A 25,078-nucleotide genomic window follows, 5' to 3' on the forward strand; every position below is an offset into this window, starting at 1 on the left:
GAAATGTAAAATACTCTAGTCTCACAAATTGAGATCTAAACATTAGAATATGAAACAATCTCCCAGGAGAACATGAGAAGTTATAAGTTATTGCATCTTGTTTTGAGTATTTGCATTCATGTGTATCTTTGTGATTTTTCAAAGTCCTTTTGAGTAGCTGCTCTGTACTTATTTCATATTGAATCTTGAATACCATTAATAGAATGGTAGAATAGAAGAGAAGAAAAATAGTCTCTTCTTGGAGAGTTCCTATATATGACTTGAATCTCTGGTTCAAGTAATTTTTCCCCATGCCCTAGCAGTATTTACAATTCTGTACAATTTGTAAATTTACAATTTACAAAGAGAACACGCGATCAGGTTTTTCTGGACTAAATCTGGTTACACCAGTGCTTTCAGAGAACCAGGAGATACTTTATACAAAGGGAGAGGACATAAGAAGCTCAGCCCCTTGGATCTATTGTCAGTTCCTCAGTATTTATCAAATGCCTCCTCAAAGAACTCACCATCAAATGGGGGAGAGAACAAGCAAACAATATTTTACACTTTACACACAATATAAATAGGAAATCATTAAAAGAAGAAAGGTATTAGAATTGAGTGGTTTATAGTGGCTGTGAATTTAGTTGGGATTTGAAGGAAGCCAGAGAAGCCAAAAGGTGAAGATGACCTAGGAGTATATTCCAAGAGCAGGAGATAGCCAGAGAAAATGCCCAGAGCTGAGAGATGGAAACAGTAGAGGCCAGATTGAAGGGCACATGATGAAGAGAAAGCGGTAAGAAGATCGGAAAAGGTGGGGATGTAGTGTTATAACGTATGGGTCATGAAGGAGTTTGAATTCCAAATAGAAGATTTTGTATTGACCCAGGGAGCCACCAGAGTTTATTAAACGGATGGAGGGATGAACTAGAACTACACTTGAGGGAAATCACTTTGGCAATAGAAAAGGGGATCCATTGCAATGGGGAGAAACTTGTAAGGCAAACCCATGAGTAGGCTATTGTAATAGTTCAAGTTATATATATGCCTGTGTACACATACATATACATAAATTTAAATATAACACATAAATTTAAATATAACAAATTTAAATAACATAAATTTGAATATATAACATAAATTTAAATATAAACATAAATTTAAATATGACAAATTTAAATATAACATAAATTTAAATATAACACATAAATTTAAATATAACACACAAATTTAAATATAGCACACAAACCCACCGCGTATGTAGGCAGGTATGTATAGCTAAGTGGCACAGTGGAGAGAGTGCCAGGAGTACCTGACTCTCACACTAGCCAGTGTGACCTTGCGCGAGACCAGTACTTCGCTAGTGTGACCCTGCGCTAGTAATTGCCTCGATTTCTCCGTTTGTAAAACGGGGATAGCAGCGCGGATCTCTAAGGGGCGTCCCTCGGATTAAATGAAATAACTGAACAGCTTCACACAGCGCCCGCTACGCCGTGACCGCGAAGTCGCTTTTCAGCTTGTAGTACTATGGCATCTCGTGCCACAGGCAGACGTGCACAGTGTGTGCATCTGCGGACTGTGTGCACACAGATACGCGCCACGCACGTGTGCACACGGACGCAGAGAGAAAGCGCACGCGAGAACACTCGCAGCCCCCAACTCCGCTCCAAACGCCGCCCACTCGGCTCCGCCCCCGCCCCGCCCCCGCCCGGGCGCTCGCCGCCTAGGTGCCGCAGCTGCTGCTATGGTAATGGATGTCGCGAGAACTGCTCCGCGCTGCTCGCAGTTCTCGCAGGATCTGGGGGGGGGGGGAACGGAGGGACGTAGGGCTGGGGAGGGAGTACCAGGAAGGCGGGGGCCGTCGCTCGACTCTCGCTCCCACCGCGGCTGCTTCCGGCGTGAGGTGCAGACGGGCGGTCGGGCGGTGGGGACGGGGAGGCAGCCTCTGCGGAGTCAGTCGGGGGAGCAAGGCCGAGTGGAGGCGGCGGCGGCGGAGCGGGCCCCCGGAGCAGGTGACAGGACCGGGGCCAGAGTCCCCTCAGAGATGGCTGTGGGGGAGGGAAAGGAAAGATGGGGGCAGCTTTTCCCTCGCCCCCCCCCCCGGAGAGACACGAGGCGGGTGCCCGCCTCCGGAGGAAAAGAACGGGGGCGTGGAGTGGGGGCGTTAGGTCCCGGCCCCCGCGTCGGAAGGACGGGGAGCTGGCGGTGGGGACGGAAGGACTGACGGACGAGGCTCGCTCCCCCCCTGTCATTCCTCTGGGGGCTGGGATCCGGCAGAGCCCGCTCCCTCCCCTCCCCCGCCGCCCCGGTGGGTTTGGGGCGGGGAAGGGAGTCCCGAAGGAAGGAGCCGTGGGGGCCAGGGGGCTTCAGGGGCGGCGGACGGAGCGCCACCGCCCTCCCCTCCTCGCCCGGGGGACCACCTCCCCCGGCGGGGGCAGGGGAGACTGGGGGGCAGCCGCGGGGGCCCTGGGCTGTCCGTGGCTTTTCTTGGGTTCCCTGGGAGCACTCGTGGGGGAGAGGGCAGCCGGAGGTGTGTGATGGGGGAGGAGGAGGAGGCAAAGAAGAAGAAAGGAGGAGGCGCTCATCCTGCTCGCCGGAGGGAGGGAGGGAGGTGCTCCCTCCCCCACGCTGCGCGGGGGCGGCCTTCGCTGGAACGGAAAGGAGCTGCTGCTCAGAGCTGGCCCGGGTTTGCATCTCCCAACCCCATCCCTTTGCTTTGCTTGGACCAGGATTCCTGAAACAGAAAATGGTGCCTTTGCTTAACGAGCCGACCGTTTGAAGAGGGGGAGGGAGAGAGGGAGGAAGTCCGCTTTTAAAATGGGCCGTTTGATGAGCAAAGTAAGCGGCTGGGGGTGGGAATGAGCCTCACACCCCCAGTTCCCTGGGTCAGGCTGCTCCCAGCGCCTGCCTCCCTCCTGAAGGGGGGTATATGGTTAAATGAAAAGAAACGGTCAAGTGTAACCCAAAACCTGTCCCCAGCTTCGGTTGGCTTTGACACCCTCCGCCCACTCCCCCCACCCCCCGGCCTAAGTGCCATGAAATTTTTATTGGGAGGTAACCTGCTACTGGGGTCTGATTGCTTAAGTCGGTGCAGTAAGACAGGACCCTGGCCACCTTGTAGAGTTCCCTCTCATCCCACAATCCCAGGGTTTGTGACTGGTGCTTTGTATTCATTCTTGTTTTTTATCTATTTCGTGGACTAGTCCGGTCTTTAACAATGAAAACAGGTGGACCTTTTAAATAATTAGTAGTGCTAGGTCGAATCCCGTGACTTCTGGGTCGGGAGCCTCTGCTGGAAAGGATCACTTAACACATTCTCTCCACCCACACCTACACCCCCCTGCACTGAAGCTCCTGGCCTGCTATTGTTTACCTATTCTTATGTGTATTCCTCTTGTCACAATGAGTTTATAAGATCAGTCTTTGCCCTTAGAGTTCAGCATGATTTTATCTCTTTTCTACAGTGCTACCAGAACATTTTTATGTGCATATAGTAGGAATTTAGCTTATAACAATTGAAAGAATGAATAACCACAATAAATGAGTAATCAGCTTTGACATCTTGTCAAAGATATCCTGATGCCTGAGAGAGCTAAAGAAGAGAAATTATTTGTCTAATTTATCTAATTCTTCTGAATTCTTAGGCCAACTAGTGGTACTAGAACCTTAGGCCAAGATCTTTGAACTTTGTCTTTATGCATTGTGGTTTGTGTAATTTTTTCTAATGGAATTTTTAAAGTCTTTTATGGAGTGTGTACCTCAAATTTTCTTTAGTGAAGGGATCGCAAGAAGAAATGGTATTAAGATAGGGATTTAAGTTAGGAAAGGGATTTAAATTGAGAGGGAAAATTCCTAAAGATCAAAAAACTATTATAGAGTTGCTTTTCTTGATGACTTTTAGAAACAGGTGAGGCAACAATTAGTTGAAGTTGGTTAAAGGTATCTGATGATTTAATCTGGAGGGAGGGGGAATCACTATTTTTCCTCATCCCTAATGTTTTTATTCATATAAAATCTTATTAAAATGAAAATAAATGGTAGTCTTGAAAGAAAAGTGTTTAAAAGAAGAATATGCAGCCCTAAATATATGTGAGTAAAGTGAGAAAAGGTGTTTTTGTCAGCTTTATATTTAATAAATTTGATGTTTTAGCACCAGCTTTTTATGTTGTTCTATGATGTAGATAAAGTTGCCCTAGATAAGAGTAATGATGATGATAACTTGCATTTATATAGTGCCTAGTATGTGCCAGGCACTGTGTGAAGGCTTTGCAATTTCATTTGATCTCACAGCAACCCTGCGAGGTAGTTGCTATTATATGCCCTATTTTATAGTTACAGAAACTGAGACAGATCCAATGGTTTATTACTAAAGCTGTAAATTGCAGGGAAGGTGCAAACCTATATTGTTAGTCTTTTCTCACCAAGGAATTCCCTATACCCATAAATTTACAGATCCAGTTCCTATCCTTTCATGTGGTAGCTGCACTAGAAAGGGAAGGAGCAAATTGTGGAGTCCATGGCAATTGACTTAGTACTCTGAAATAATGGAATGGCTCATTCAGAGAAAGGGCTAGTTTTAGTTTAGAGGGCTAGATGACAGTAAAGTAGATTCAAAGCAAATTGAAAGACCAGACCTATACAAAAATGATCATTGTTATAATAGGTACAGATATATGGTGACTTGTTCCAGGAACCTTTTTGGGGGACCTCTTCTGATCAGTATTTTTATTAGTGAATTGGATGGAGGGGATAGATGGTATGTTTATTAAATTTGGAGTTTGTACAAAATTGAAAGGGACATCTAACAGAATCAGTATTTGAAAAAATCTCAGTAAGCTAGAATAGTGGACTAAATCTAATAGATGAAATGTAATAGAGATAAAAGTAATGTCCCATGTTGGATTTTTAAAAAATTAATATAAATGAGGCAGTGGATAGAGCACCAGCCCTGAAGTCAGGAGGAGTTCAAATGTGATCTCAAACACACTTCCTAGCTGTGTGACCCTGATGAAGTCACTTAAACCCAATTGTCTCAGCAAAAAAAAAAAGAAAAAGATTAACTGTAAACTTCCTGGTGGAGGAGGTATGATTAGATAGATAACAGTGTAGGTTAAAAAGATATGGGAGGTTTTGTGGCCTTCAAGTCCAGAAGTGAAAACCCTTTCCCTTGAAGAGCTTATATTCTATGAGAAATAAACATCATTGTTTAAAAAGCACAATTGTGCAAAGAGCACTAATGACTTTGGGAACTAGGAAAAAACCCAGTGTCAGATTGAATCTGACCTGTGCTTTGAAGGAAGCTAGGGATTCTAAGAGGTAGAGGTTTGGAGTGAAAGCGCAATAAGGAAGAGAAACAACGGTCTTAGGTTGTTTTAATAGAAGCATATTCTGGAATTAAGATTTCAGCCCCATTTCTGCTCTAACCAGAACACCTCTATAGATTTCTCTCTAGTTCTGGATACCACCTTTGAGCAAAAAGATTGCAAGCTAGACCATGTCTCAAAACATGGATATGGTTGCCAAGATAATAAAAAAGTTGGAAATCTTCTAAGGGCCAGTTAAAGCCAATCGGGATTTTTAGTCTGGAGAGCATATTAGCTAGGGAACATATTGTCTGTCTTCAGTTTTTTGAAGGACTTTAATATGGAAGAGGGAGATTAAATTTAGAATAAGTTGACCCCAGATTAGAACTAGATGAATGGGTAGAAGTTGTAGAGAGGCAGATTTCAGCGTCATATAGTGTGAAATTTTTCAACAAGAGCTCTCTAAAGTAGAAGGGACTGCTTTTGAAGATAATTTCTCAACAATGGAGGTCCTGGATCACAGAATTTAAAACTGGAAGAGAACTTAAACATCATCTAACCTAATATTTTTTGAGATAGGAAAGTGAAATGCAAAAAGATTAGATGACTTGTCATATACATAGCAAGAATAGCCTCAGGGCTCTAACCAGTTCTTCTGATTTTAGAACCACTGCACTTTCTACTACCCCAGATCACCTTTCCACTACAGAGAGGATTTCTGTTGAGGCATAAATTAGACTAAGTTAGACCTCTGAAAAGCTGTGACAAACTAATGTAAAACTGAGCCTACACTATCAATTTATTTACCTTTCCATATTATTATCTCTTAGTTCCTTATTCTCTTTTTCATTTGTTTGTATTTTGTTTTAGATTTCGGTCAATGCAGGTCCATTTTTTAAAATTCACTTTCCCTATAAATGTGTATATATAGGTAATCTCTTTAGATGTAAATTATATGGGGCTATAAAGTATTCTTTATGTAATTCTCTTTATATGCTATCCAACACAGTATGAATTTCAAATGCATACCTAAAGGCTTTTTGATAATTATAAGAAATTTGAAGAGAGTCCTCAAAATAATGGAAAAACATAAAGGACCTGGGAAATAAATGGCTATGGAGTCAGAGAAGAACTTCCATTAAAGGTGGTGACATGAAACACTCTAAACAAGCCTATTCTCCCTCCCCTGAAAAACACCTCAGAAATGATGAAGTGTACTGGATAAAACAAAAGATTCCATAAAGCCAAAAAAATAAGAAAAAAAAAAGTCCACTAGTGGGTTTCCCCATCCTCCTGGACTCTGATAAGCATCCTGAAATCAGTGCAATCTCTGGTTTTCATTTTTTAAAATTTCCCCAAAATTACTAGAAGTAGAGAGCAAAATGAAAATAAAAAGAATTCACACATTTTTCACCACTAAAAGAATCCCCAAATTCAATATGCACAAAAATATCTAAATCCAAAGCTTTTAAGTCAACAGAAAATTAGTACAACTAGCTAAAAAGAAAAACATCAAATATTAAAGAACTATAGTCATTATTACACAGGATTATGAAGCAGTTACTTAAAGGAACAGAAAGCTTGGAACCCAGTATGCCAAAAGGCAGAAGTACAAGGCATATTAACAAAGATAGTTTATCTTCAAAAACTAAGTATAATTCTATGGAGTGAATAAATATAAAAATAATTGAGAAATCAAAGAAGAGATAATGGAATTGACTGATAAAACTAGGAGCTTGCTTTTAAAACAAGTGAAACAATTAGCTAATTCAGTTTTTTTAATAGAGGAAAAATATTAGCAAAGTGAAAAATAAAAATTTATAAATGAGAAGGAAATAGTGGAAATAGTTAGAAACTAGTTTACCCAATTATGTTCCAACAAAACAAATTAAATTACTGCATATAAAAATATAAAATACCTGGATTAACAGAACAAAAATTACAGAATTGAACAAATCACAAATATCAAAGAACAATGCAGTTAAATTGAGTTGAAAGTAAATTGTATCAAATATTGAAAGAACAATTAACTTCAACATTGTATAAATGGTTTGCAAAAAAAAACCCAGCTTTGGGAGGGATTTTATTCATCTGTGGAGACTTTTTCAGCATACAGAAATGCTCAGAAAATCCCTTAGATTTTCAGAAATGCCAATATCAGAATCAAATTAAAAAAAAAAAGGTCACAACTGATTATGGAAACTTTTGCAATGTTTTAGACTCCATTAATAGCAAGAATCTAAGCCCAGATGTTTGCATATTAGCCATCACAATTATTATTAGCTTTTATACTTCTAGAATTTTAGTGTAATTTTAGATTACAACTCAATGTGGCAGAATTACTTTTTACTGCATACTAGGTACTGGAAAATGGTAAAAGATACCAAGCTTTCTCAAGTGTGATCTTAGCATTTTGACTTTTTTCCGTAGAAGGGTGGGCGGGAACAGCTGTTTTATTAACTTTGACTATCCAGAGTTTAGTAGAATAGTAAAGGGAACTCTAATAATTGGTCATGTCAAAGGGTCTCTGAATCACAATAGGGTACATTATTCAGTCATGGCCCAATCTAGAAGGTACTATCAAAAGATAATCTGGGAAACTTTCTGCTATAGCTAATAACATTTGGAAGCTTTTGAAGCATTAATCTAGGAGCTGAGATTCACACATACAGAGATATCAAATAAGATATTTGAAGATTGTCGATTGGATTGCCTTGTAGAACAGATGCAGCTATCATTTGAAGAAACCTCGTGTATCAGCTAGTAACAAGGCAACTAAATATAGGCAATCTTCACATTATCTTGAATATTACTAATTTATTGATCTCTTGGTGCTTAAAGAAGCGCCTGTGTAGTGATTCCAACATTAACAAATTCTCTGGAAATTAAGTTACTTTTCACAGTGTTGGCAGAGAAACTGGAAATTAAGAGGAAGTTCTAATTGCTTCAGTGCTCATTAAGGATAATAAAGTAGTGGTTTTATTTCAGTCACTTGGTTACAGAACTATCACTTGTACCTCAGTCAAATAATCACTGGAGAGGGAACCATCCAGAGTGATCAAAAAAAAAAGTGCCCCTCAGGAGGAATGGATAAATTACGTACCATTAAAACTACATTGAAGAAGACATTTACATCTAGTGTAAGATATTCACATTTCTTCTGTTACGATTTCTACCTTTTTAGAAGAGTTTGAAAACGAATTGCAATAGTAGGATACATTCTCTTCATTAATAGACATATTACATTTACTTTTTGTTGTTTTTATTCAGACATTCGTCAGTTTCAGTTTAGATACCATATAAACTGCATTTCAACTCTACAACTTAAATGTGGAAAAGAGTAACTGCAGGCAATTCACTGTATAGGAATAGATCAGCAATGGAGATCAGTGCCCTCATATAGAGTAGGTAGTTTATTTAGTTTCTGGGCACAAAAAAAATGTAAAATTCATAACCTGATGGCCATTTTTTGGCTGGACTAACTAGACTACATATTGCAAAATAGTCCTGAGCCCATATATAAAACTTTTCAGTCTGACTGGATCTGGTTTGCTGCCATACCTTTAAAAAAATCTCATAATAAATTTTGTAGTAAGATAAAACCATTGTCATTTTCATACCACAATGAAGTATACAAAGGACAAAATATGTGAAGCAGGTAACAATACAATTAGTGATGTCAAATAGGATGTTTGATGTTTGGTCATTTCAGACTCCTCATGACCCCATTTGGGGTTTTTTTGAGCAGAGATGGTGGAGTGGTTTGTCATTTCCTTCTCCCAGCTCATTTTATAGATGAGAAACTTAAGGCAGACAAAGTTGAATGACTTGCCCAGGATCATGCAACTAGTAAGTGTCTGAAGCCAGATTTGAACTCAAGAAGTTGAATTCCTTACTTCAGACCTAGTACCATCTATTGCACTACCTAACTGCCCAGTATATTTTATAAATAAGTGCAAAGTGCCATAAGCTATAACAGTAATAGATTTATCAGTTTGTCATTTTGTGGTGAGAAAGTATTTTTGTTTCAAAGCTTTAAGCCATCATAAATTATTTCAGGAGACAGTCCTAAACCAAGTTTTCATGTGCTTAGTGTGGAAAGCATGTTAATCACATTATTATTTCTAGTCATTCCTGCTCCATAACAATTCTAGTCAACAACAGCATCATAAAACATGTAGGTTATGTCATCTTGACAGATCTTTATAAATTTTGGCCAAGAGTCATTGCAAAATATTCAGAACAAAGAAAGGATATATGTTTAGAAGAAGAGATATGGGACATATCACTATATCTTTGTCTGCATTAAGCACATCAATTAAAAATAGACTTGAAATTTATTTTAAAAGGCATGAAATTAAGATAGCAATGTCTTACTGTTTAGTTAGGGACAGATGAATGAACAAAGTTTCTTTTTTTTTTTTTTAACATTTTAAAAACTTTCTTAGTTTTCAACATTTACTTTTATAAGATTTTTAGTTCTGTATTTTTTTTCCTCCCTCCTATCTCCCCTCCCAAGATAGCAAGCAATCTAATATAGGTTATACATGTACAATCACATTAAACATTTTTACATTAATCATGTTATAAAAGAAGAATCAGAACAAAAGGGGAAAACCTAAAAAGAAAAAACAAAACAAAAGTGAAAATAGTATTTCAGTCTACATTCAGATTCCATAATTCTCTAGATAGAGATAGCATTTTTCGTCATGAATCTTCTGGAATTGTCTTAGGTCAAAATTAATCATCATACAATGTTAATATTACTGTGTACATGTTTTCCTGGTTCTACTTAACTTTACTCAACATTTCATGTCCTTCCAGGTTTTTCTAAAATCCCCTTGCTCATTATTTCTTTTAAAACAAAAGTATTTATTCTATTACATGCTTATAACATAATTTATTCAACCATTCCCCAATTGATGGGCATGCTTCAATTTCCATTTCTTTACCACCTCAAAGAGAGTTATATGTACATTTTTGAACATGTGGGTCCTTTTCTCTTTTTTATGATCTCTTTGGGATACAGATCTAGTAGTTGTATTGATGGATCAAAGGATATGCAAAGTTTTATAGTTCTTTGGGCATGGTTCCAAATTGCTCTCCCAAATGGCTAGATCAGTTCATAGCTCCACCTACAATGCATTAATGTTCCATTCGTTGTACAACTTTAAGATAATGATACTTTTTTCTGGATCTGCATCTTGGAGAGAGGGGGAAAGACAGCAGGATGTTACGAGAGCCGTAATCATGCACAGGCCACAGGATCATAGTATTTAGAGCTGGAAAATTGCCAAAGGATCATCTGGTTATTTTATAAATGAAGAAACAAAGACCCAGCATGCTGAAGTTACGTATTTAAGGTAACAAAGATAGTAGGACCAGGATTCAAGTCCAGGCCTTGACAGAAAATCCAGGGTCCTTTATACTGCAGAAAACTGAAATTCTGAATAGTCAATAAACAAGCATTTGTTAATGCTTACTGTGTGCCGAACATTCTGCTAAGTGCTGAGATACAAAGAAAGGCAAAGACAGTCCTTGATTATCATCAAGGAGCTCCCATTCTAATGGAGAATACAAACATGAAAATAATTAGGTCCATAATAACATCTCAGAATGGAAGACAGTTGAGGGGCTAGAAGGCCAAGAAAGGCCTGGAGAAGGTGCAAATTGAATTGAATCTTGAGGAAATTCAATGAAAATAAAGGGAAAATGAAAAGGAAGCATATTCCAGGTAGGTAACATCATCAGATATGTGCTTTAAGAAAAATAAATGACAGCTATTAGGAAGGTGGATTGGAGTGGGGAGAGAAATGAAGTAGAGAGACTAATTAAAAGGCTGTTACAAGTAGAAAAATGTTGATAGCAGGAACTAAGGTGGCTCTGTGAGGAGAGAGAAAGGGATGTTGTTAAGAGATGTTAAGATAGAAGCAACATGATTTGACAGGGGCTGTGAAATGTGGAATGAATGATAATTAGGAATTGAGGATGACATTTAGGTTTTGAACTGGGGTGACTGAGAGAATGGTATTTTCCTCAGTAATAGGAAGGTTGAAAGGATGGGAAAATTTGAAGGGGAAGATAAGTCCATTTCACATTTTTAAATTTGTTTTGTGATTATAATTCAGGAGATAGGCTAAAACTAAGTATGTAGTTCTAGGAATTATTTGCAGAGGAGTTAATTGAATCCATAAGAACTGATATCACCAAATGACATAGTATAGAGGGAAAATTAAGGAAGTCCAGGATGGAACATAATGGGCATGATGTGAATGAAGATCTAGTAATGTTGAAAAACTACCCATGTGTGTGTTTTGTTTTAAAAAAAAAAAAAGACAAGGAAATGGCATTAGGCATGCATATAGTGTGAGTGGGCTTGGGAAGAAGTGTCACCTCTTCAACTGAGACCTGAGTGAAAAAGTAAATAGGTTGGGAAAATGTCTGATGTGAAATAAGAGGAAGGAGTATGGTAGATTTTTGATAGTAAGGCAGTATTGGTTAAATTTTTGGGAGAAGCAAGAAATACTCTTAGGAGCTTCAGAGAATCTAAAGATATTTTCCCTCCTTTTTCCTAATCTCTGACCTCTCTATTTCTTCTCCTACTTATCACAAGAATATAGCCTATTCAAAACAGAAGAGGTATGGCCTTGAATATTCTGAGTTTATGATTCTCACTGATTAGGAGCCACAGGTTTCAATTCTGTTGACTGGATCGGGCTGGGTGGCTCATGGACAAGTTAGCTGTAGCCCTACAGTTGAGCCAAATCTGGGTGTGGGCCCTCTGGGTCAGGGGCTGGGCTGAAGAGGAACCTGCCAAGAATATCATGCCTGGCTCGTTAGTGGATGTCTGGGGATCCCTTTGAAGATGAAACACTCTATAAATGTTCATTGTTTCTGGTCTTTTGGGTAGATTTGAATTTAAGTCTCTGAAGTCTGTCAATCTATCTCATTTACCACTCTCAGGGATTTTGATAAAGGCTGAAAAAAATAAGAAAATATAAAACTCACTGGTCCTGAAGTCTGAAGGACCCAAATTCAATTGAGTTCAAATCCAGTCTCAGACACTTAATACTTCCTAGCTGTGTGGCCCTGGGCAAATCATTTAACCACAATTGCCTCAGCAAAATATATATCTATAAAACAAGATGTTTTTGAGGAGAAAAAAAATCTCCAAATTCATCAAACCTCTGTTTAAGTTGTAAGGGATTTTTCCCTTCCCACTTTTCAAATTTTTGTGTTTGGATACACTTTGTCTTGACCTGTTCTTTTGCCTGCTGGGTTTGGGGTGTGTGTCTCTCATTCCCAGACTCCAAAAGAATGCCAGCATCTGGCATATGTTAATTGCTGAATAAGATGCTGGATGATACATGTCTCCCCTAGGCACAGAGGACTGGCTGGCTCAGGTAACTCTGAACCCTTCTTTTTCATTATTCTGCTAAAGAGGAACTCCTGGGGCCACCCCATGACAAAGTAAAGAGTGGGAGAAAGGAATTTCTCTATAATAAGGACTATTCCTCCTAGACAATGCTTTCACTTTTAAGTGAACTGATAGTGGGATTAGCAGTCTGGCTTTGAAAAGAACAGAATCTCATTTCAAGTGACACAAACAGCTTTCATAAGATTAGAAGCAGTAAGAGATCCAGGTCTTGACAATATTTTGGTATTGGAATTGTACTTCTGTATAATATACTGATCTGTAGTTGGTAAATGTTGATTTGCATTTTTTTTTTTGGCCTAGGATTTGGGGCCCTTTCATAACAGCAGGGCCCAAGTCATCCAGGTTGCTACCTTCCTTCATTTAGCTCCCTCCACCTGTTGAGAAACATCTCTGAACCATGGGTAACATCTTTGGAAACCTGCTGAAAAGCCTGATTGGGAAAAAGGAAATGCGCATCTTGATGGTGGGGTTGGATGCTGCTGGAAAGACTACCATCCTATACAAGCTGAAGTTGGGGGAGATTGTTACCACCATTCCTACTATAGGTGAGTCCTGAACCCGGCTGGAAGGGTATCCCTTTTTCCATACACATGCCCAACAGATCTATAAAGCATAGTGGTGCAAGAGTTTTCCCCATCAAGTGTTAGCGCTCCCTTTCTGTACATTACCTACTTTTCATACTCCCCCATGCAAGAATTTCCTCTGGTTGGCACAGGGTAACCACCTGCAGGCATTGAGGTTGGTTTGCTCTCTGTCTTGTTTGGAAACCAAGTGAAGAACTTTGATGTTCCTGCCAGGGACTTGGCATAGCTTAGCAGAAGAATCTCTGTGGCCCCAACCCTGGCCATAAAGCTGGCAATGGGAGGGAAACTATTTGTCAAACTGGATGGGGTAGAGGAGGTACAATTCATCAACTGCTTTGGAATCTGAGATTCCTACATTTTATTCTATATTCAAGACTTGCCTCTTCTTCACTTGTTTCCAAGCCAATCCCATCTCTTAGCCTCGATACCTTACTTTGTAGAGTCTGATGCTAGTTTTATCTTTTCTTATGGTAAGAATAGATAAAGGTCTTAAGGAGATAGGGGCTGAACAGTTAGCTTGAATCATCATCATTCAAATAATTATGAGTAGAAGTAACTGATTACTCTCATGTCCCCTCACTCTCAGGACCCTTGCTTGTTTTTTGTTTTTTGTTTTTTTTTCCCCCTCTCCTCTCCTAGGACTCCCTGGGTATTAGAAACCTAGGAAACACCACTTCTCCCTGGGGTCATGACCAAAGCATGGGAAGAGTGAGTCCATTGAAACACCATTCCTAGTTACATACTTGCCTGATTCTCAATAGGTTTCAATGTGGAGACTGTTGAATACAAGAACATTAGCTTCACAGTTTGGGACGTGGGTGGCCAGGACAAGATTCGGCCCCTCTGGAGACATTACTTCCAGAATACCCAAGGTATGGGGGACTGGATGGAGAATGAGACTAAAGAGTTTGGGGTTCATACAAGTACAAAAACTACCTATCTGTGGACAGATGCCTCAGAGTAATAGCATCTAGCTTCATGTTTTACTGCAACTTTCCAGGGTGGAGTTAAGGGGGAGGTGTAAAATTTTTCATAAGTAAGAAGATGGGATTGAAAAGAAAGATGCCCATTTTTCCTCCATATACAGCAGATGCTCTGCCTCCCTAGGTTTGATATTTGTGGTTGACAGCAATGATCGAGAAAGAGTGAATGAGGCAAGAGAGGAACTGATGAGGATGCTAGCTGAAGATGAGCTCCGGGATGCTGTGCTACTTGTCTTTGCAAACAAACAGGTGGGAATATATGCTATCATTAGCCTCCCTTCAAAATTGAAAAGCATAGGTGGGATTTAGCAACCCTTGTTAAAATGTTTCTAATTGTAGACGTATGGAAGATGGCAGCAACCAAGCTCTTTGTCCTCCCTGTTCCTCATCTCAATTTTATTTAATAGATTTTGCGGCATCAAGCCTCTGAGAATGTAGGGATTTTCATGGTATAGATGAATTATTTCTAACTTTTTCATTGTTTACTTTAGCAGATGCCCTTCTTCTAGTGTCAGGAAGATCCTCATTACCTCAGTCTTCTCTTCCTTCTTCACCCATTCCTATAGGGTTGGTAGGATCTTCCAAATACCACTACCTAGCCTGGATGCCTATTTTGACCAGTAGCTTTTCTTATTACTAATGATGTCTCAATGATATGAGCCTGAATTCCCTTGAACTTCTGCCTCTAGGTTGTCTCTGTCCAAGACAGTTTTTTGATATATTCTGGTTTTGGACATCTCCAGAATATTAGAGGAAAAAATGCCCCTAAAATTCCTGAATCTTTTTTTTTTCTATTTTCCTTTGTCCACCAGGATCTGCCTAATGCCATGAATGCAGCTGAGATAACAGACAAACTGGGCCTACACTCTCTTCGTCACCGCAATTGGTACATTCAGGCCACCTGTGCCACCAGTGGGGATGGGCTATATGAAGGCCTGGACTGGTTGGCCAACCAGCTCAAGAACAAGAAGTGAGCGCCAGCCAATGCCCACTCCCCACTTCCCTCCCAATGTGCACCCACTCTCCACCCCATTGTAAGTGTGGTGAGGACCCCAAGTACCATGTCCACATGTCTAGCAAGAGCCTTGCCCACTCCCCCGACAGCTGACATGATCAGTCTTGTTTCCCAGTTGCTGTCCTGATGATGATTTGCTCCAGTTTATTGGATCTAAAACAAAATATAATAAGAGTGTTATGGTTTCATGGAGTGGCCCCCATATTTTCACCACTCCCCCAGAGTTCTTATGGGGAGAGGCTTCTCTGCCTTTGCTTGATTTGGCTCTGATTATTGTGTTCTTGGCAACCAAGTTCCTTCCCCGCCTCCACAAGCCACTTCCTTACTCCTTTGTCTCTCCTCTTCTGCTTCTACATGGAAATTGCACGGGTGTGTGTGTGTGTCTGTGTGTCTGTGTGTGTGTGTATACATGTATAGAAAAATATATAAGGGGGATAGGGAGATGGACAGAGTTGGGACAGTCAGTTCAGAGTATGACTTCCCCTCACCTGTCCTCACCTCCTCAGGGAGGATAAAGGGGAAAAGTTTTGATTTGGATTGGGCTAGGCTCCCCTGGGAAATCTCTTATCAGTCAATTCTGGACCTCTTTCTTCTGGTCTTCTGTCTGGTGATTTTCTCATTGGTTTCCCAGAATGTGTGGCTTTCTTCTTCTGTTGTTAGCCTTGGAGAGGTTGTCTCACCCTTCAATTCTAGTCTCTCCTACTAAGGATAAGGACTGAGTTGGTGTATGAGGAAGGTAGAAAAAGCCTTGCTTTACATTTTTATCTTCTTTGACTGTTGACAGGTGAAAATCCATATACATAAATGACTTCTTATATGTACATATATATATATATATATATATATATATAATCTCCTCCCCATCCTCAGCAGTCCTGCTGCTGGTGTCTCCAAGTCTAGCTGATTTGCTTAGTGGAGAGTTGGAAATGGGTTGTCTCTATACTTCCATCCTCTTCTCCATCTCTTCATTCTTCTTCATGGCTTCTCCAACCCAGGTTCCATTGAAAGATGGAAATATTATTCTTATTTCTGGGTACTCAGACAACCCTCTCCACCTTTTATCCATCCCTTCAGATTCATGTCTCCTGCACTCCACACCCTGCATGCATACATCAATCTGGATGTTGGAGTATAGTTTGTTAACTAAAGTTATTGAAATGTAAGTGGGAACCTAGTGGAAGTCAATCTGCTACCCCTACCTCCTTACCTTATTATATTGGAGGGTGTGTGTGTGTGTGTGTGTGTGTGTGTTTGTTTGTGTTTTTAAACCCTGCTGCTACATTCCCTTTCCAAGACTATAGGAAGTATCAAACAACTAAATTGTGAACTAGGAGGCCCTGGTCCTGTCTCCCCAAGGTTTCTGTGAAGCCTAAGGCTGCTTTTTGAGCTCCTGTGTGTGCTGGCTGCGCTCTGAGCTCCAAAACAGCCCCTTCTATACACCCTTCCTCTAGAAAGTTGGGACCCCTGTGGGAATCTCTCTAGCCTTCCCAGTATAGGGCCCCTCTCTAGGTAAGGTGGGTTTGGGTTTTTTTTTTTTTTTGGGGGGGGGGGGTTTGGTTGTTTTTTTGTTTTTGTTTTTGTTTTTGTTTTTTTGCCATATCTGAAAAAGATATCCTTCCCTATATCTGTCTGCCAGGAATACCCTTCTACTCCCACCTTAATCCTTGCAGCAGATAGTCGGCATGCCCTCTCCTTTCATCTTCCCCAAATTGAACTGTGAAGAGAGTTTCCTTGGGGATAGCTCCCCCTTTTGCCAGCTACTTAGTGACATAATTTATTTGGGATGTGTTGGGTGTTTGCAAGTTGTCCTGCTCTCTAGGCCTTTTGTGTGTTTGTTGGGGTTTCTGGTTTTTCTGTTTTAACAGTTGTGCCCTGTCCCTGGGAAAGTATCAAGATTTCTGTCTTTGCTTTACTTATTTGTCATTGTCTCTTCTCTGTCTCTTCTCCTTTCATTCCTTCCTATCTCTTTGCTCTCTGTACTTCCTATTTCTTTGGTTTCTTTGCACTTGATGGTGACTTTTGTCTTTTTAAAATTCCCCTTACCATTATCTGCTCCTTGAGCTGTCCTAGCTTTAGGTTGGGCCAAATAGACCAAATTGAGAATCTCATCCCACTCCCCTTACTTCTTTGAAGAAATGTGCCTGGGAGAATAGGAACATAGCTTTTTTGGCCGAATCTCAAAGCCTCTACCTGAAAGGGATTCTTTATAAATAATAAATAATGGCAGTGATGGGAAGGAGAAACCTTTGGAGGCCTTCCTGTAGAAAGTCCCAAGGATATTACTTCATACCCTACACTTTTTGTTCTGAAGACCCTCTCCCCTCAACTACTTTGGAGGACTGTGAAAAGATACTGCTGATTGCCTTGGCTGCTTTTGCCTCTCGGGAGCCATCTTCCCTATCCCCAGGGTGGGGTTTCATCTCGGCATTCCTGTTATCCTGGATCTCTCTCCAGGATAGGGCATTTCATTCAGAGAGAGTGCTTCTTCCCTACCCCCACCCCCATGGTGGATTTAATTTTCTGTATTCTCTGGCTTCAGACTCCCCCTTCCCTGGAAACATTCTCCCAGCCCCCAAGTCTGTGTGTGGTGTTACAGTGTTTACTGCAGTTCTGAACTGGTTTTTCTCTTTCTCCTCCTCTGGAATATAGATTGTACATGTTTAACAAACTCACAATCTCTCTTATTGCTCAAAATGTGGGATACGCAATGACTGTGACCCTGGTTGGATATTAAACATGTTTTATGTAGCTTTGGACTGGACCATCCTCTCTTTCATACAGCGGCAAATGAGACACGACTGGAGTGAGGAAGGTTCAACCCTCACCCATCTCTGTTTTTTTAGTCTTCCATGAACTGAGGCATAGAAGGCAGCCTTACCAGGGTGGAGTTTGGGGGTGGGGAAAGGAGTGGGGAGAAAGTATGAAGAAATGATTTAGAGAATTGCTTCTGTCTCACTCTACCATAATAAACTGTAATAGAGTGTCAGGGAGTAAAATTTGGATGGATTTTGGCATCTTTGTTCCTGGGAGGATTTAACTATCTTAACTCAGAGGTAGTATGGCACTAGAACTGGCCTCAAGTCACCTCACTTCAAATTGCTCTAGGCAACTCTCAAATATTCTTTATAGAAGGGGCCACTGCATTGGTAGAGGGAATTCCCTCAATCCAGAATTGCCTGTATCAGTGATACTGCAGGTTCAGTGCCCTGTTTTTAATTTAACCATTAGCTTCACTGCCATCCAGTTAACAGTTTTAAAGTGACTCCTGCTGGAGGAAGAATGCATTTTGATCTTTCCTGGTGGATCAACAATCTCCTAACCTCCCCAATGTAAACATGCACACAGGCAGACTAAGATATCCTAGGAAATGGAATGGGAATCCACTTTTTATGTCAAACCACCTAGGCCTGAAGAGACCTAACTTACCCATGCTGGGCTCTGTACAGTTACTGAGTGTAGAAAGTAATTGTTTTGAGATATGCCAATGTGCTTTGATCCATTTTATCTGGATGATGGACTACTTCTTCTCCAAACCTAGTTCCTTGTTATCTCATCACCAGAAAGTGTTTCTTCTTCAGAAATTTCTCCTCTGGCTCCTGGGAAAGAGCCTTCCCCTGCATAGTTCCTTTGTTCTTGTAGAGCTAGTCTTAGAGACATATACTATCCTCTAGCTCTGAGCAGAGTAAAAACTGGCTGAATTAAAACTTTTCTCATATAAAGTCCTTTGGTACAAATGTCCTTTAGTAACCTTGACTTCTGAGGTCTTAATGATCTATGCCTGCCTAGTCAAGTTTCACCTTCCTCTATTGGAAAAGGAATGGATGAATGGAATTGGGAGAAGAGTTTGATCTGACTCTAAACACAATTGTGAAATTAAGACTTTTTCTTCAGTTCAACTCCATCACCCTTCTCCCATCCCTTATACTTAAAGGTCTCTTCTTATTCAGGCTTTCAAGTGCCTCACTCTCTTATTCAACCAACTAACTGGCTCCCACTTACCTCCCTGGGCAATTCTCTGTGTCTTAAAACCCAATCTGCCCTGCCCTACTTGACAGCAAGCTAAGTTTTGAGTACTACCTCTTCCTCTTCTTTCCCCTACAAACAAAATTTGCCTATATTCTTCCTCCATTTTTTTCTTAAGGTTTTACTCTGCTGATGCCATCATGTGTAATAAAAGGTATTAATAATTTAATGTGTAATCCTACCTAAATAGCATATATATATTGTGGAGCAAGGCTATTGAGGAAATGATGCCTTGTGATAAAGCACTAATTTGCCTTTTCATATAAAATAGTAGGAATGGGATTATGATGTAAATACCAGAAAGGTAACAAAGAGATCCCCTCCCCAGTCAGCTAGGTGAACCCTCCAGCCCTTTGTTACTTCATTTTTCATTTAAACACTTATTAAGCACTTGAAATAGAGATATAAGTTTGGATAATCATAGATGCCACATTCATGGAACTTAAGAGTCTAATGGGTTTATCTGGATAAGACATAATCCTGACTTGGGATCAGGTGCAAATCAAAACACCATGTGAAGTTCACAGGAGGTCATTACTAATTTGAGGGATCAGGGAAGGTTTCATGGAGGATTGTGGCATTTTAATTGGGTTTTAAAGGATGGATATACTGTTAACAGTCAAAAGATGGGAGGATGTTTCAGGTATAGAGGCTAGCATGTTTAAAGGTCCAGAAGAGAGAAAATATGAGCTATGTTAATGAGGCAGAAAGTGGTCTAGTTTGACTGAAGTGTAGAAAGCATATTAGAGAGTAATATAAGATAAGGCAGAGATTGTGATCTTTAAATTCTAAGTAAGAGAATTTGAACATTACTTGGTGGGCAATAGGGAACCATTGAAGATTTCTGAGCAGAAAAATAACCAAATCTATAAGGAAAATTAGTCTGATAGATATGAAAGATTAATTGGAGTAGGGAGAGACTGGAGGCTAAAAAACTTTAGGAAATCATTTAATAGTCCAGATTGTAATGAAAGTTGTCCCCTTAGTATAACACTAGGAGTAAAGGATTACCCTCAGTCTCCCTGCCTTCCTCCAGTAGAGCCTTTCCCCAAAAGAAGCCCCATCTCTTTTTCCTGGGGAATGAGGACAGAGAGGTGTATGTCAAGTGTAGGTTGCTCAGGGCTGGAATAGTGAGTGAAAATTTCCAAGTTGTTCTCCCCCTTCCTCCCCAAAACCACAGCGTTATGCTCCAAAAACAGGGCAGAGCAATTGAGTATATAACCTATGCCTAGGCACTATGCCAAATATTTAAGACACCTCAGAGAAGGACCTGAGAACCAATTACTTGTGTGTTCTCTAGATGTTCATATACTCAGAGTGACCTGAATGGATTTGTGAATACCAGTAGGAAGGAATTATTTAAGAGCATGTTTCTTTCCAGGCTCCTCACTTTTAACTTTGAATGAGCTAGGTGTCACATAGAAAAACAACAATAATAACAAAATAGCTAGCATTTATATGGTGCCTACTATGTGCCAGGCATTGTGCTAAGTGCTTTTCAAATATCTCCTCTCCTCACAACAATTTTGGGAAGTAGGTGCTATTATTAATTAGAGATAACAAGTACTCATTTGTGAAGGTGATAGGAGAAGGTGGAGGCAGAGTTCATTCTCACACTGCTACCAAGGGGGATAGAATAAGGTTCTGAGGTCTAATAGAACCTACGTGTTCCTCTGGTCTCTAGTGGATCATGTTGAAGAGATAACCTGCAAAGTTTTTGAATGACTATGGTTCTTTCCTTATCCTAGGAAAGATAACCTGAGATAGAAAGAGAGGGAAGGACCAGGATTAGAGAAATAAAAAAGGCAAATGTATTGAGACAAGAAAAGTAGAAATTGATTTAATGATTGAACCATTGACTGGTTCAGGTATGAAATGTTATTGGGAGATCTCTGACGCTAATCCTTGTACTCTAGAACAAACCCTTGAAGAATGCTTATGTGTAAACATGAGGGAGGAGAGGGAGGTATTTGGATCAAGAGGGAATTTTCAAATGTGCTTAGAAGAAAGGAAACCAGATAAAAATCTTGGACTGAGCCAGACTAATTGAGATCCTTACCTCAAGTTTTCTAACCCTGTTCTAGTCTATCCTATATATTGCTACCCATGTTGTTTTAAGTAGAGATCTGACCATATGACTCTCTCAATCAACCAACTCCATTGGCTTTCTGTTACCTCTGAGATAAAATATAAAATCTGTTTGGCTTGTAAAGGTCACATAACAGATCCCCTCCCTCATTTTTCCAGCCATCTTGGACATTACTCCCTCCATCTGATCTAGCCAAATTGGCCTTCTCTCTTTTATCTCACATAGGACATTTGATTCTTCCCTTTTCCTGTGCACTGGCCATCCCACATAGCTGGAATGCATGCACTCCCTCCTTGTCCACAAATCATACAGTCTCTCTTTTCCTTTGATGTTTCTAATCTTCTGCATAAAATCTTTCTAGATGCCCTACGATTGTTAGTGCCCTCACTTCCAAATTATCTTGGATTTACCTACTTTGTATATATTTTATTTATTAACTTTATATTCATTTTTATATGTACTTGTGTCCTCCATTAGAATGTAAGCTCCTTTTGAGTAGGAATTGTTTCATTCTTTGTATTTGTATTCCCAATACAATTCCCAATAGCTCAGTGCCTGGTACATAGTAGGAACTGAATAAATACATGATTGATTGACTAGTTGATTGAAGTGGAGGAAGAGAGAGGACAGATGGAGGAAGACTTGAGATATACAAGGGTAGAGAGAGACCAATATGACCTGTTTTCACCCCCGCTCCCCAAATTTACACCAATAAGAGCTATTTTTTTAAGACAAGGAGATTCTTGGTGATGCAAGGTCTAATAAGATAATTACCCACTCTGAGTTTAGAGCTGAGGTCCAACTCCTATCATCCTAAATTCCAATCCCCAAAACCTGAGTTTTTGATGGAGAGGACAGGGATAATTATAGGACAGGAATATGTCTCAACCTGCAATAGCTCAGGCCTAGGACAACCAGAATTCTAAAGATGAAAGAGCTCTCTGAGATCATCTAGTCCACCCTTACTAGAACTAAATAATGTGATCTTTGACAAATTAACCCTTCTGGGCCAAGATTTCTCATCTGTAAAATGAGGGGCTTGGAGATAATCTCCAAAGTACCTTCCAACTGTAGAAAATTACTTTGACCAAGCTGAGAAAATATTACACAATCTCATGAAAAGAGAGCAGGAAGTTATACAGTGGGATAGGGAGAAGGAATCCTGTAGTTAAGGATGCTAAGAGTGGATGATATTCTGGAGGGAAGGGAAGGAGAATATCCTAATATTTGAAATGAAGAATAAATCCATTTCCTAACTTTTCAGTGATTCAGTGAAGACTTTTCTGCTGACAACCCAAACCCAACCTAAAGCCAATCCTTTAGTATTTCTATATGGGTTGAATCCATTTTAGTTTCATCTGTGGGGTCCTGCTGCCTCCTGCTGGTGGATATTGAAGTCCTTGTACAGGAATTAGGGTAATCAACTGTTAAACCACCTCAAAAAGGATTGAGTAAAGATTTTAATCATCAAGGAGTTTAACTCTAGGAATCCCTCCAAGGAATTGAGATTTATCTTTCTATATTTCACCTACATAGACTGGTCATACTCACCTACCCTTCTCTTTAAAGGATGGAAAGGATTTTAATAACTGTCCATGTTCTTTTCTGATATGGGGTACATCCATCATGAGCAAAAATAAAACTAGGAAAGAACAAAATGAAAGTTCAAGAGACAGCAAGTAGTGCAGTTTGATTGTGATATAAGATAAGTTAAGGGGAAGTAAGACTAGAAAATTGATTGGGGCCAGATTTTAGAGTGCTATGAATGAATGTATTTTGGAGTGCTATGAATGAATGATTCAATACATATATGCACTTATAAAGTCTATACTATGTCAATCACTGTGCTAAATGCTTGGGATAGAAAAAGAAAAACAGAATTTTCAAGGACTTCACCTTCTAATAGAGGGGGAAGGGGCAGAGAGACAATACATTAAAAAAAGTTACCATGTTGTATACCTTTTCCTATCCCTATGTCTACCTATCACAATTACCTAGCATGGTGCCGTATATATGTAGCAGACAGAAAATGTTGCTCGTTGATTTTCAGAAAGAAAGACCAAAATCCTTGGGAATATTCTAGAATATATCGTTTTTAGAAAGTTGAAAGATATCATTTCAAAATGCTTTCCTCAAAAAATAAAGCCTCAAAACATATACTACCCAAAAGATATACTTCCCCCAAATTCACAAAACAGAATTTTCAAGCAATTTCTTGAGCTTGGAAAAATTTACTGAACAATTTATGTCAACACATCTGAAAAAAGAGAAGAACCCAGGAATGAATAAAAACTAAATGAAAAACCGGCTGACAGAATTTGATTCAGGCCAGAATGATGGAATTTGAAGTTTATAACTAGCTTTAATACCTAAGCTATTATTTCTGTCTATGACTGTTATTCAAAGTCTAGCTGAAGCACTTGGTCTCATTTAGTGTGTCTGTAAAATTGAAGGGATTACTTTCTAAAATGCCTTCTTAGGTCCCTTTCAGTTTTAAATTTATAATTTCCTGTGTCCTTCATGAAGCATTCATCCCAGCTGGGGGAAAAAAAAAATCATCCTATCTCAATTCAATTTAGTTCAATAAGCCATTTTTAAATATAAAAGTGAGACAGACCCTATTCTCAAGAAGATTACAGTCTACTTACATTCTGCTTATTACAAAATACCTAATTGCATTGAAGAATGGAATTTTCTAGAGATTAATATCTTCCCAATTACTTATTAGTTTGTCTTCTGTATTCCCAAGACTAGCACATAGTATGTTAAACATGGTAAAATAGATAGATAGATATACACATGTAAACATATGTTTAAATTGAATCAAATATATAAATCAAAAGAAAATGAAAATGTCAAAAGAAAAAAATACCAGTATTATGATAACATAACTTTCAAAAAGCAAAGTTGAGAATGATGAACAAAGGGAAACCTCAACAGGGATCATCTCTTGAATTGTTTCATGATATGTGAATGTCTGTGTAGCAAGTTGGAGGATGAGTTTGCTGGGCTAATTGCCTTTGCCTCCTCCATTATCTTAACTAGTCTTGTCTATTATTTGTCTGTCTGTCCGTCTCTTTGCCCCATCTGTCTTTTTTCCTCTTTCTTGCCCTTTATTTTCATGTTGCCAGGGATGGAAGGAAGCACAGTTGAAGAGGGCTGGATGTGAGCACTCTACTTTGGACAACATTGGATTGAATCAAGTAAGATTAATTTCATAGGGAAAAACATGAAGTCTTACATTTGGATTAAAAGAAAGTCAACTTTACAACTACAGGATGGAACTGAAACATTACTCTCATTGGGAATGGGTTAAAGAGGGGAAAACAGCATATATACCTAGAGTATAAGTATAAAAGTCTCCTAATTTCAGAAAGAAATAAGAGAGCAAGGGGATAGGCTAACGGGAGAGGATGAGGGAAAGACTCTCAAGAACGATGGGTAGGTTAAAGAGTAGGAGGGCAAAGTAACAAAATTAAAGCAGAAGAATAAGGAGGGACAGGGTAAATAAGGAGAAAAAATAATGAAAAATAGGAGGAAAATACACAACAATTAATTGCAGCTTAGAATATGAATGGGATGAATTTACCCATAAAATGGCAGAAAATTGCAGATTAAAAATCTGAATTCAACAATATGTTGCTTTCAGGAAACATGAAAATGA

At 39.5% G+C, this 25,078-nt stretch overlaps 1 protein-coding gene across 3 annotated transcripts; it reads left to right on the plus strand.

The window, feature by feature from the left end:
• The first annotated feature begins 1,705 nt into the window (after nucleotides 1-1,705).
• On the plus strand, nucleotides 1,706-24,617 carry ARF3 (ADP ribosylation factor 3). 3 transcript variants are annotated; one of them, XM_031937993.1, is made up of 6 exons: nucleotides 1,706-1,726; nucleotides 13,021-13,265; nucleotides 14,066-14,176; nucleotides 14,412-14,536; nucleotides 15,100-15,257; nucleotides 24,546-24,617. In XM_031937993.1, exons 2-6 carry the CDS (start codon nucleotides 13,118-13,120, stop codon nucleotides 24,565-24,567), a joined length of 564 nt encoding a protein of 187 aa, XP_031793853.1. In that variant the 5' UTR covers nucleotides 1,706-1,726; nucleotides 13,021-13,117; the 3' UTR covers nucleotides 24,568-24,617. The 3 variants fall into 3 exon arrangements, with proteins under 3 accessions (XP_031793853.1, XP_031793850.1, XP_031793851.1); XM_031937990.1 differs by lacking the exon at nucleotides 1,706-1,726 and adding an exon at nucleotides 1,810-1,991; XM_031937991.1 differs by lacking the exon at nucleotides 1,706-1,726 and adding an exon at nucleotides 1,829-1,882.
• Nucleotides 24,618-25,078: the final 461 nt, after the last annotated feature.

Source organism: Sarcophilus harrisii, chromosome 5 (genome assembly GCF_902635505.1).
Source record: "Sarcophilus harrisii chromosome 5, mSarHar1.11, whole genome shotgun sequence".
Lineage (NCBI taxonomy): Eukaryota > Metazoa > Chordata > Mammalia > Dasyuromorphia > Dasyuridae > Sarcophilus > Sarcophilus harrisii.

What these genes read in the sequence shown, in the direction of transcription:
- ARF3 (XM_031937993.1), top strand. Translation starts at nt 13,118, where the DNA reads ATGGGTAACATCTTTGGAAACCTGCTGAAAAGCCTGATTGGGAAAAAG. An exon ending in TTACTTCCAGAATACCCAAG is followed by an intron (nt 14,177 to 14,411) that starts GTATGGGGGACT and finishes CTGCCTCCCTAG; the next exon opens with GTTTGATATTTGTGGTTGAC. An exon ending in AACCAGCTCAAGAACAAGAA is followed by an intron (nt 15,258 to 24,545) that starts GTGAGCGCCAGC and finishes TCATGTTGCCAG; the next exon opens with GGATGGAAGGAAGCACAGTT.